This window comes from Pituophis catenifer, unplaced genomic scaffold (genome assembly GCF_029215685.1).
Source record: "Pituophis catenifer annectens isolate HBS135680 unplaced genomic scaffold, rPitCat1.0.hap2 SCAF_12, whole genome shotgun sequence".
NCBI classification, from domain to species: domain Eukaryota; kingdom Metazoa; phylum Chordata; class Lepidosauria; order Squamata; family Colubridae; genus Pituophis; species Pituophis catenifer.
In genome coordinates, this window is record NW_027256892.1 from 6,314,054 (window position 1) to 6,327,064 (window position 13,011).

Consider the following 13,011-nt stretch of genomic DNA (forward strand, 5'->3'; position numbering starts at 1 on the left):
GGTGGGCGGAGCCTCCTGCCGCCGGTGCTACCGGTTCACACGATCTGGGGCGAACCAGTAGCAACCCACCACTGCCGTGGATGGGGCTTCACTCGTGTGTGTGGCCCAGTTTCAGGCATGCCGTGGCCCAGTGCTAGTCCATGGACCAGGGGTTAGGGACCCCTGTACTAAGTAGAGTGGGTTCACAAAATTGACAAATTTGGAGACCCCTGCCCAAGACCAATGCATTCCTTCTGAATCCAGCATTCCAGCAGATACTCTGCATTGATGTGTGATGCAGTAGCCTTTAGCAAGACAGAAGAGGCAGAGGCGCTGAAACTAGTGGAAGAAACAAAGTGCGTAGGGCTGTCCTGTTATTTACTGACAGGAGCCTGTTCCAGCTCTTGACGCTCAGCCTATTCATAGAAGAGGAAGTGAATCGATTCCAACAGGAAGCTTTTGCCCAGCCTATTCCCTGGAGGGCTCTGAATTACAAGGACTCTCCACAAGTTTTGTGAAGGGCTGTGGCACTCTCAGACCCTGTTGGTGGGGTGATGGAGCCATGTGTATTTCATGGGGTCGGCATTTCCGGCTTGGCTTACCTTGACATCATAAGGCGCTTTTTCTTGGATGGGAAACGTTCAACGGAAGAAGTTCTGCCTGGCCAGCCACCAGCTCTGAGCTGTCCAGAGGAGTGCTGATGTCATATCTCCGCAGGGATTACTTCATAAGTGAAGCATTTAGGCTGTGAAGGGAGGGGAGCAGGAGGGGGAGCAAGGGAAGAAAATCAAATCCATACATCTCCCATCTACACACACACACACACACACACACTCTTACACACACTCCCCAGCAGTTTCCTTTTTTCCCAAAAAAAAGTGGGGGGGGGGCACTTGTATAGAGCTGTTTCAGGCATAAGTGGTAACTAGAGCCTTTGAGTCTTTTGAATTATTTTAAGTTTAAAAGATCCAGGGATTTCCTTCGCTTCTCTCCCACCCAGTCCTGATTATTATACTTGAGGGGTTGGTTGATTTGTTTTTTGCAACATTCTGAAAATCCAAAAGATGCTGTTTTGAGGTCTGTTGCTTCCCTTTTCCCAAAGGCCAAACCATAGATTATTCTCCTCTTTGTTAAGGCAAGAAAAAAATCAAGAAATTCTGGAGTTTATATTCCCATTCGGATGCCCTAAAACAGTTCAGTGTCCCTGTTGAATGGTTAGCTGCCTCCCTGCATATTTTCAGCCTATGGACCAGAGACTTGTATGATTTAACTAATAGAAGATTCCAAGGTTGCTAATCTAAGCCTCTTTGTGGGAAGAGAGGAATAAATATAGGTGCTTCCTTATCTAGCCTTGGCGGTTTAAATACATATAAATCTGTCTATATCAAAATGCTAAGCTAGAAGCCATATGGGCAAAGTAGAAGAAGATGAAAATGATGATGGAGGAGGAGGAGGAGGAGAAAAATGAAGCAGCAAGGTGGATGACTCTGAACAGGATATCAAGTGTAATGACTTTCTTTGAGTCCTGATTGTTGGCCATCACACTGTTGCTAAACTGATGCAAGTCTGGGTTCCAAAATTCCTTAACTGTCACAGTTTTATTTATTTATCTGTTTGTTTAGCCACCCACATAAATTGGTCACCTCTCACATAGGTGGGTGGCATGGTGGCTCAGTGGTTAGATGATGGGCTTGTCGGTTGGGAAGCCAACAGCCCAAGTTTGAGACCTAAGCACCACATGACAGGGTAAGCTCTCGTCCTCACCCCAGCTCCTGCCAGCCTAGCAGTTTGAAAGCAGGCAAATGCAAGTAGATAAATAGGTACCACTTCGGTGGGAAGATAACAGAGCTTCGTGATGTTATGCTGGCCACATGACCACAGAAATGTCTTTGGACAGCGCCGGCTCAGGGGCCTTGAAACGGAGATGAGCAGCACCCCCTATAGTCAGCAATGACTAGCAGTATCAAGCTTCAAAAGACTTTTGCTATTGCAACTATTATCATATCTCAGCTTGCCAACAAACTATGAGGGGAGGGAGAGGGAGATAGAAAATGGCCCAGACATCAAGATGTCAGTGTGAGAACCAAGGACATTTTGGCAGGTGTTTACAGAAGCCAAAAAAGACTTTCCCACAACAATATCCAGAGACCGTATTGGACAATGTACTCTGAGCTAATGGGGTGGTGGTGGAATTTGAACTTTATCTATAGGGTTTAGCACGGGAAAGCTCTAGATCTGGTTTTGCCTTCCAATGTGCCAAAATGATGTACTCAATAAAGTTTTGCATAAAGAGATGGGACTCTCTCGATCACGCTTGCTTTGGTTGGATTCGTCAGTCGGAACCTTGACAAGTGGAGTAAAATCTGCAGGGATTCCTTTTCCCTTTTTTCTCCCAGAGGTGTTTCTGGATGTCATACAATGATTAACACACACACACAACCACACCCCACAACATATAACCCTGCTCCTAAGCATAGAAATTGCCAAACGGCTGGTACAAAAAAAATTCCAGTATTTCAGGCATTTCCAGTTTGAGGTGTCCTTCAGCAGGGCTACTGAATCCTCTGCATAGAATATCCCTTCTTGGCAAAATAAACCAGGTGATTCTGGCAGAGATTCCAGACTCATAACTCCCAATGTTGCTTTGGAAGAGGCAATTAGCAATTTTTCAGTGCAAGCAGATTGCTATGTGTCCGTTCCATTCTGGTACTCTAATAAATAGCCCCCAAACATAAGGAAACTGATATCTGGTCTTCCACATCTGGCAACCCAAGTAACAGTTTTTTTCTGCCTGCTTGGGGCTGATGTGTGTTGGAGTCATAATAAAAGCAGAAGGAAGAAGTGGGGAAGATCTTGTCAGCCTGCAGTTGATTCTCTCATGGGAACAGATATGAATGATTTTCTAGGAAGTCTCACCATATGGATTAGATGGCTACTTTTCTTGCCCTCTTCTCTCTCTTTTTTAATCTGAAAATGGAATTTAATTCTAAGGGTTGCTGCAAGAGCAGGTGATATTAAACCCCTGGCAGTAGGCTTTTAAAATATGTTGAGTGTAATTCCTCAAAGATAACAGTCATGGCTGGCCAATCCATAGTTAAAGGTATAGCATTGATGCAAAATATTTCAGATGACTAAAAGGAGCAAGGAATCTGTCACTCCCAGATGTTTGCCATAGCATGGGGAATTTATCCCTCCTTGGACGGATATGAATATCTGTTGTTTAGCAACATCTGGAGGTCCTCAGTTTCCCTAACATTGTTTAAAACCTTTTCTATTCCCAAAACAAAAGTGAATATTATTTTGATTTGATTTTGTCATCTCTCTTCAGTCTCATGTTCTTATTTTTAAGTAATATAAAATATATTACCCTGTTTACAACAAAAATATCACAATGGATTTTATAAGCACAAAGTTTTAAGTTGTTTTTCTGCTAAACAAAGAAATCTGACAAGCGTCTGTTCCCAAGAAGATGCAATAATAGTGATGAAATATGTTCCAAACAAATAAAAGGACACGTCTAATAGTTTCAATGATTACTTGACTACCAAAGCATGGTCTATTACTGAATTTGCCATCTAGCATAGCAGATGGAAGGACATTGTTACAGGACTTAAAACATGCTGTCCAATGTTGAGGCAGAGCCAAGGTTTTAAAATGACTGGATATACAAAAGGTTTGGTCTCCATGTTTACTGGTCTAAAGGGGCACCTGCTAGATTGATTTGTAGTTTTGTATCTATGATATATTTTATAAAGAACTCTCTAATTTTCACAAGAGCAGAAGGCTAACAATAACAACATTATTTTCACTACCTAGAAAAACTTTGGGGATTTTTTTTTCTATTGTATTCTTGTATTGCAGCCGAGCAAACAAGAGTGTTGAAATTTAGGGGTGCTTGAATTCCACTGGATAAAATTACGTAAAGTCAAGCCAATTTCTTTTGCAAATCGAGGAACAACAACAATTAGATTCATAAGTCACGACAATAGTGAGAGTAAATAGCAAGCTGTTGGCTGAACTTTCACACACATTGACAGATCAGATGTATAATCAACTCTAATCCATAAAGGAAAGGTTCCACATGCAGTTGCCAAAAATGTTGGATGTGAAACTATTCCAAAATGTGCTAGCTTAGTGCAATGTTTATCGTGACAGAAGGCAACATTACTAAATACACAAGGGACGATCATATTATTTGCATTTAATTAATTTTATATTTGAAATTCGGGCGCTTGGCACCTGGCATATATTTATGACATTTCACTGTCACAGGGTCATGTGATCACTATTTGTAACCTTCTCAGCCGGCTTCCAAAAAAGCAAAATCAATGGGGGAAGCCAGGTTTGCTTAATGACCGCAGGATTCACTTAACAACTGAAGTGATTCACTTAACAACTGTTGCGATTCACTTAACAACTGTTGCAAAAGTCATAATATGAGACACAAGTCACTTAACACCTGCCTCGCTTAGCATAGAAATTTGTGGTCGTACATTGAGGACTATCTGTAGGATGTAAAGTAAGTGAATCTGTCTGAGAAAGAGCAAGCGATAGCTTCATGCTATGGGTGGATTATCATTCCAGGGAGTTTCCTAAACTTAAGGCGTCTGCATTGTGCATGCAAGGGCATTGTCTTGGACAAGACGGAGTCTCCTGATGGCAGCCACTGAGATAAGGAAGCTAGTTGGCCATTAACGGGTGAGACCAGAGGATGGACGCATTGTCCATGGCGGAAGTGGGAACCACCTTTGGTCTTCAGCTCCAAGAATCGGCTCTGAAAGTGAAGTTCCTCAACTCTTGGAATTGGTTCAACAAGGTTACTGAAAGGACAACCTTTGTGAAAGGGAAAAGATTAATTACAAGAGGAGGAATGGAGCAGCCCCTCCTGGAGCCTAGAAAACCCTGAGAAAAGTTTAGAAGGTAGTTCCTGAAGCAGCTGTAGTTAGAAGAACAAGCACTTAAGTGCTTTCTGTTTCCTTCCTCTTATTTATTTCATTTGTGTCTTTCCTTTTGTCTATGAGTCTCATGGTAGTATATGTGGTTTCCTATTCCCTTTTCCAGTGGTGAAATCTAAAATTTGTTACTACCGGTTCTGTGGGCATGGCTTGGTGGGGGTGGGGGTGTGTAATGTGATTGGGTGGGCGTGGCCATTTTTTTTAACTTTTAAAACCATTTTTTCTACAACCTGTTCGGCAAAGAGGTTGTAAAAAAATGCTTTCAAAAGGCTCTGACGATCCCAGCTGAGTTGCCTGATCAGCAGAGACTTTTTTTCTTTTAAATGCCTCTGACGATCCAAGCTGAGTTGCCTGATCATCAGAGGCATTTAAAAGAAAAAAAGGCTCTGTCAATCAGGCAACTCAGCTTGGATTGTCAGGCATTTAAAAGAAAAAAAGGGTTTTTTTCTTTTAAAAGCCTTTGATGATCCCAGCTGAGCTGCGCGATCATCAGAGGCTTTTTTTTTTTTACTTTTAAAAGCATTTTTTCAGCCGAAGAGGTTGTAGAAAAAATGCTTTTAAAAGTAAAAAAAAAAGCCTCTGATGATTGTGTGGTTCAGCTAGGCATGGCGGGGGGCAGGGATTTTTGCTACCGGTTCTCCGAACCACCCGCCTCCATCGCTACTGGATCGGCCGATCCGGTCCGAACCGGGAGCATTTCACCCCTGCCTTTTCCCCATCACAACTGTAACAGAATACAGATAGTCCTCAAATTATGACCCAAATTGAGACCAAAATTTCTATTGCTAAGCGAGACAGTTGCTAAGTGAATTTTGTCCCATTTTAGGATCTTTCTTGATACAATTGTTAAATGAATGATTGCAGTTGTTAAGTTAGTAACATGGTTGTTACTAACATGGTTGTTAAATGAATCTGGCTTCCCCATTGACTGCTTGTCAGAAGGTTGCAAAAGGCGATCACATGACCCCTCCAGGACACTGCAACCATCACAAATATGAGTAAGTTGCCTAGTATATGAATTTTGATAATGTGACAATGGCGATGCTGCAATGGTCATAAGGGTGAAAACTGTCAAAAGTCACTTTTTCAGTAACACTTTAACTGTGAATGGTCACTAAATGAACTGTTGTAAGTTGAGGACTACCTGTATAGGTGATGCTGAGAGATAAGGGTTAGTCCTAGTGCACCTTGTAAGGTTCATTAAGAACAGGGCTATTTTGTTTTTAACCATGCCATATATCGACCTCTTATACCCATTGTGCTAAGTCATGATATGAGCTGTTTGGTGTGGCTTTAGCAGACCGTTGACAACCAGTGGCCCTCCAGATGTCATTGAAGTACTCCGATTCTTCCTTCTAAGGCTACTTGGACTACTGCAATGCTCTCTACATGGGGCTTCCCTTGGGGTGCACCCGGAGGCTCCAACTGGTCCAGAATGCGGCCGCACGGGGGATTATGGGAGCGACGGGGCTCTCCCAAGTGACACCCCTCCTGCGCGAGCTGCACTGGCTTCCGGTGGTCTTCCGGGTGTGCTTCAAGGTGTTGGTGACTACCTTTAAAGCGCTCCATGGCTTAGGGCCGGGGTATTTACGAGACCGCCTTCTGCCGCCAATAGCCTCCCATTGGCCAATACGCTCCCACAGAGAGGGCCTCCTCAGGGTGCCGTCGGCCAGACAATGTCGGCTGGCGACCCCCAGGGGGAGAGCCTTCTCTGTGGCGGCACCCGCCCTTTGGAACGACCTACCGCCAGAGATACGTATGATCCCGGATCTCCGGACTTTTCGTCGGGCCCTTAAAACTCACTTATTTCATCTAGCCGGGCTGGCTTGATCCCATCTTTCAGTTTTAATTCATAATTGATTTTATTGGGGTGTTTTTAAATTGTGGGCCGAAACTATTTAATATCTTTTTAAATTGTTTTAAATTTTGCATGCTATGTTTTTACCTTGGCTGTTCACTGCCCTGAGTCCTGCTGGAGAAGGGAGGTATAAAAATAAAATAAAATAAAATAAATAAAATAAATAAGGCTGTTGGGAATTGTGGTCATCACCTACAAGGACACAGATGATGAGTGTGTTGATTGTGTTGGGGAAAGGCAGCCACTGTAGTCTGAAAAGAATGGTTTATGGTATAGTGTGATCTGTGGATTCATTCATTTACTCAACAGACCATCATTTAGGAATATGTGAGGATTTAGCCATGATCTTCTAGCCTCGAACAAAGGCATATTTAGGCAAGGAAAGTCTACCAATATTTCTCTCCCAATTTTTATCTGATCTTATTGAAGGCTAACAGCATATTAGATGCTTAGATGATGAGCTGAGCCAAAAAAGCATTTTGGTCCCTGAAGTTGTTTTAAAATATAAGAAGCAGAAACAAAGAAGATCCCACCATAGAATGCAGTGAGTGCAGAGTAATGAGCTTTGCAATCCATATTTGTTTTGTTAGATTTATATTAGTATAACACAATAACAGAGTTGGAAGGGACCTTGGAGGTTTGCTAGTCCAACTCCCCACTCAGCAGGAAGCTGATGAAGATTCTTGATTCACCTCGTATTTGGGGGGTCAAACGTACTCGGTTTGGCAACCTATAAGCCACAGCTTCAGCTATCACCACAAGGAGGAATCTGCCTTGTAAAATATGAGGGTATTTTCCTAACTGTACTAGGGAAAATAAAAGTACCCTTTCTCAATTTATTAAAATAGCTGCATCCTTTACAAACAATATAGAAGTGTCAAAGGATTTCATTGGTTGTCTATCTTTACAGGAATTGTTGCTTTGGTTTTGCTAGCAGTCCAAAAAGAAGCCATCTGCGCTTATCAGGGAAGCCTTGTTGAGCCTTCCTAAAAATATGGCTACTTGAATATTTTGGGGTAGATTGTTTCACTCATGCCAACACTCACTGCAAAGCACCCTTTTCAAATGCCTTGCATAGCCTTAGTTATTATAAGTAGATCAAGATAACATGTATGAAATGCTTGGAATATCTAAACTCCTCCTCCTTGTGTTCATTATTTGGGGTTTACTTGATTAAGACACTCCTTGAAGGATTATCTCAAGGACCATGCTCGTTTCGACGTCTCTTCCACATGGAACCATGTCTGTGTGATGGGAAATGTCATCTCATGTAGAATCTGTCAGGACCACCTATAGAGCGAGATACAATCTTCTATTTCTGTATTGTGCAGAGTGTTTCTTAGCTATCCACAATAGGCTGGAAGTCTGCTGATAATGGAAGGACGAAAATATAATAGCTTTAACTTGTTACAGAGGTGGAGAGGAATGTTGACAAGCAGTGGTTTAAACAAGCAAGAGATGAAGAGTAGGTTGTATTAGCAAGCAATAGGTTAAAGATCGGGACTTTCTTCTTATAAATCATCTAAGGACTATTTGGTGCCTTCTAAGTATGTTGGAACTTTCCACAAGGAGGGTTCCAATTGGGGAAGGCTGGTCTAATATTTTCTGATTCCTGGGATTCTGACCAAGAATGCTGGACCATGAAGACCTTGATCTCATCCAGCAAAGCACTTATGTTCTCATTCAAGCACTCAGATCATAAGTGCACTCCTGTCTCCATGGTGAAGCAGCCTCTGGAAGTAGAATAATAGCTCAACTATAGTTCATCATTTTTGAGATGATGCCAAATCATAAGCCTGATTTGTGCATTATTTTAAACCAAGGAGAAATAATATATTGAAAAGTGGTAGGAATCAGCATGTCACCTCTACTTGAAATTACCAGTTCTCCGATTCCAGCGCCCTTTGTCGAAAGACCTGAAGGGGAAATCTTCCCCTTCAGGTCTTTCCACGAAATTTGCAGTCATGCAGACTTCCAGGGCTAGTGGTCAAGTGTGACCTTATTTTAGCTAAGGGCATATTTATGCTATTGCTATTAGCCCAGTGTTTCTCAACCTTGGCAGCTTTAAGATGGGTGAACTTCAACTTTCAGAATTGGGTTCACTGGCTGGGGAATTCTGTGAATTGAAATCGACCCATCTTAAAGCTGCCAAGGTTGAGAAACACTGTATTAGCCTATTTAACTAGATAAAATCTGGGAAGAGGATACAGACTGACTGCCCCTTGCTTGAAAGACGACCTACAAAGAGCTGTAAATTGCAGAGAGCTGGGTGTTTCTACAAACCAGTCTCATGCCAGGTTTTTTTTAAAAAACCTGGCGGATGCCAAGTCCTGTTTAGTCTGTCCAGACCGCCTTGTATGTGTCAGTAAAAATACTTTAAAAGAGCGTGTGGTTATTGCACCTGACAAAAAGATTTGTTGAAATGTGTCAGATAATGTAATTGCTTCTTTGAATTCTCTGGGTCGCTGCTTGACCCTCGTCAGTCTTTGCTTTGCATTTAATCATCAAGTTTCAGTCTTCTGAAATTTTTCTTCCATTGAGAAGAAAATGTTTTTTTTGTTTGTTTTTTTTATTTCACCCTTAAGTTATTTTTGTACAACAATTTTCTTTTGGGTTTAATTGATACATGGGATCTAAGGGAGGTTGCAAATTCTAAAAGAGATTATTTCACAATCCAAAGCACAATGGTAAGAAATAATCTTTGATCAGATTATAACTAGGTTAACTACAAACACTCTACCTAGTAAAAATTGCACCAGGATGTTCTTCTCAATTATGATGGATAGGATTGACTGCTATGGTTGGTATTGTGCTGCACTGTATGAATCAAAGGGAACCAACACCATCCTGGCCGTCCTAGAAGGAAGATAAAACAGAGTCAAAAAATAAACCCATTACAAGTCATTGTATTATTCATGTTCATCCTTCTCCTCTTTGCTCTCCTCTCTCTGATTTGTAGGAGGTGGAGGGAAACGGAAAGGAAGGAGCAAGAAATGGAGAGAGATCCTCAAATTCCCGCACATCAGCCAATGCGATGAGCTCCGGAAAGGGTTGGGTAAGTGCAACATGAGACAGATCCCCTCTACTCAAGGAAATGCAGGAGCTGCTAGCCAAAAGCACCACAAAAAGATGCCAGCTTCCTTCCTTGTGATGAGGAGAGCTACTCTTGCCTCATCAAAGTAGGATTTCATATATAATCAATTCCCAATGGAAAGCCAAATGGGTTGCTGAACATCCAGACATAGGTTGACATATAAATGACCCCACGCAAAAGATGCCAGGCTTCGAACAACCACCTGACATAGTGTCTGCCAGGACTCAATGTATAAATGGAGCATAGTAACCTCCCTTCAGTGTGACTGTGGGGTCCTATGTCAAACTGTAGATCACATCATGAGCAGATGTAAGCTGAGGGCATATGTTAATATATATTGCAAGACCATGTATGAGTGGAAAAGATATTAGAGATGATATTTCTTCTCCAATGAACACACAGCCTAAAATTTAACAGAGAAGTGAGGAAAGTGAGAACAAAACTAAGTATGAATAATCAATAGTTCAACTTGGCTTTTGTTTTTAGATTTTTTTCTTACTACTCTGTTGAATTTTAGGCTGTGCATTTATTGGAGGAGAAATAATAATTATCTCTCAAATTCATCATGAGTTGATGTGATAATGGCAACTAATTTACTTAATAAATGAATTGAATCAATTAGAGAGGACTGATCTGTTGAAGGTGATTAGTCTTGAACTTCCATACAGTTTGCACATTTCCAAATGCCAGCTGTAGGAAAATTATGATGGGAGAGAAGTGTCTCCATCTCTCTTGTGAGCATTTTGTACACATCTGGTTGGCCACTGAAAGAAATAAACTGCTAGATAAAGATTTGCCATAATTTCATCCATCCCATTTTTATCATCATGGGCCCTGTACACCCTTGTCCATTACCCACTTCCAGGAGTGATTCCCAGATTTTCCAGAATTACACTGCTGAAATTTGATGACAACTGTTAAAACATGTCTCTGTGATTCCTCAGATTTCTTTAAAGGGCCTTTACAAGGCTTAGTAGATCCATTTTACTTCCTAAAATCCTTACAAGTATTAGGGTAGGGGTAGAGATGGAGGGAAAAAAGGTCTGAGGGAATCCTTAAAATTTGAGGGAAACAGAACAGTAGGCTTATGTCAGGTATGGAGAATCAGGACCTCACGTTAAACTCCAGTTAAGCTGATTTAGTGCTCATGCCTATACAGAAGATAGTAGTCTATGCAGAAGAATGTAGTCAACTAATGGTCAGCGCTAAATTGGTGTTAGATAAGAATCAATGGAATTCAAGAGGGATAAACTTAGACCATTTGTGGGAACATAAGGACTCTAGACTTATAACTCTCTTGACTCCACCCCTGACTCTGCCTATCCTTCTCCTACAGCTCCTCCTCTAAAGAAATTACCCACCTTTGATGTATGCATGGCAACTACTGTATGTCTTTGAGTTGTGAGGGCCACATTGTATTTTTATTCCCCACAACAGCAAACTTGAAAAATAAGGTGGGATGACAGAGAACTATTGGCCTAACGTCATTGTGACTTAGTGACTGAAGGCGGAGAGGTCTTCCCACTCCTAATGCAACACATAACTACTGTATTATATTGATTATCAGAGGGAAGTTGGAAGTGACTTCTATCATGCCTACTGTGTGATTTTTATGTATCGAATCATCCTCAAGTCATCTCTTTCGAACAACTTTTGTGAGCCTTGTTTTTCAAATGAATCAACACAAAGAGTAAATTAATATCCTTGGTGGTTGTGCGGCCTGGTCTCTGGCTTTAAGTAAGCTTACTGTTCTCCAGGTCCTTGTAAACTATTAGGAATTCTTGCGTCTGCCCCCATCTTCTCATACTTCAGTTTGTTCCCAGAAGGAACATGCTGAGATGCAAATGAGAACATGTTCCTACTGCTTGAAAGTATGTTTACCAAAGAGTCTAAGGGAAGGTTTGTGAAATGGGGAAAGCAAAGGAGTTGGGCAAAGGCAGAGGGGCTCCTGAGCGGACTCAGCAGGACATGATTGTGACAACCAGAAGTTGCAGATATGGAAGGCGCCATGAGCACCTAGGCACAAAAAAGAGCTGGCCTTCTCAGTACCTGAAAAGCAAGTTGTGAGAATCCAGGTTTTTTCCCCCCAGGACTTTGAATCTGTACCCAAAGGTCATTTTTGTTTGATGCGATCACATGAAGAATTTGTGTTTCGGGGTTAGCTAAAACATCATCCCAAAGCTGAACAGTTTTGTAGCTAAACAGATGAATTATGATTTAGAATTTTTCTACTTTCATATGCTCAAAATTCAGATGTGTAATGATAATCCCCAGCATCATCCTTATTCATACATTACACTAAACATTAATGTGGCTTGTTTGTTATGCGCTTATATAATGAGTCCAGCCATTGTCATTTTGAAATCATAATAAATGGGTTAGAATTATTGCTTATTTTAATAATCAATGTTAAGTTTAAATTGCGGCTTAAAACAACGTTTGAATTAGCATACACCATGGGCTTCAAACTCATAACAAGACTTGGTTTCATTTTTTGTGCACCATTCAGATAATTCTGGCTACAGAGCAAAGCAAATTCAAATCCAGATCTCATGAACTATGATCTGATCTGAAATCTAAACATAGCCCTCTTCTTTGGGGAATTGTGTGCATCTTTAGCTATAAATATTTACAGCCATGCTTGCTGGGAAATTCTGGGAGATGAAGTCCACAAGTCTTAAAGTTGCCAAGGTTGGACACCCCAACTTTAAAAAATGGCATTCCAACTTGTTGCATTTGAAGCTCTTCTACTAAGAAGGTCACCCTTGAAAGCCCCATGGTCCAGAACTGTCTACTTACAAGTGGCAATAATTCCTTCTCCATATCTGTCTTTGTAGAACGAGATTACAACAGTTTGTGTGACAAACAACCCATCGGCCGACTGCTATTTCGACAGTTTTGTGAGACTCGGCTGGAACTTCTACGGTGTATCCACTTCCTGGATGCTGTGGTAAGGCAAGGCAAACAGATACACTGGCTCTGCTCAGCCAGTCCTTAAGGGACAACTAGATTCCCTTTGACAACTTCTATTTAAAGTATCCCAAAACTTTGGTTGGCACTAGATTGATGATGAAGTGTCCATAAGTCAGCAGCAAAGTTGATGGAATCCTTGGTACTTCAAGTCT

At 41.4% G+C, this 13,011-nt stretch overlaps 1 protein-coding gene across 1 annotated transcript in view; it reads left to right on the top strand.

The window, feature by feature from the left end:
* Positions 1-13,011, top strand: part of LOC139323262 (G protein-coupled receptor kinase 5-like) — an 80,571-nt gene that overhangs the window by 34,888 nt on the left and 32,672 nt on the right. The window contains exons 2-3 of the mRNA XM_070952550.1: positions 9,752-9,847; positions 12,724-12,836. Of these exons, the coding sequence (XP_070808651.1) occupies positions 9,752-9,847; positions 12,724-12,836 (209 nt within the window). The remainder of the gene's footprint in view (positions 1-9,751; positions 9,848-12,723; positions 12,837-13,011) is intronic.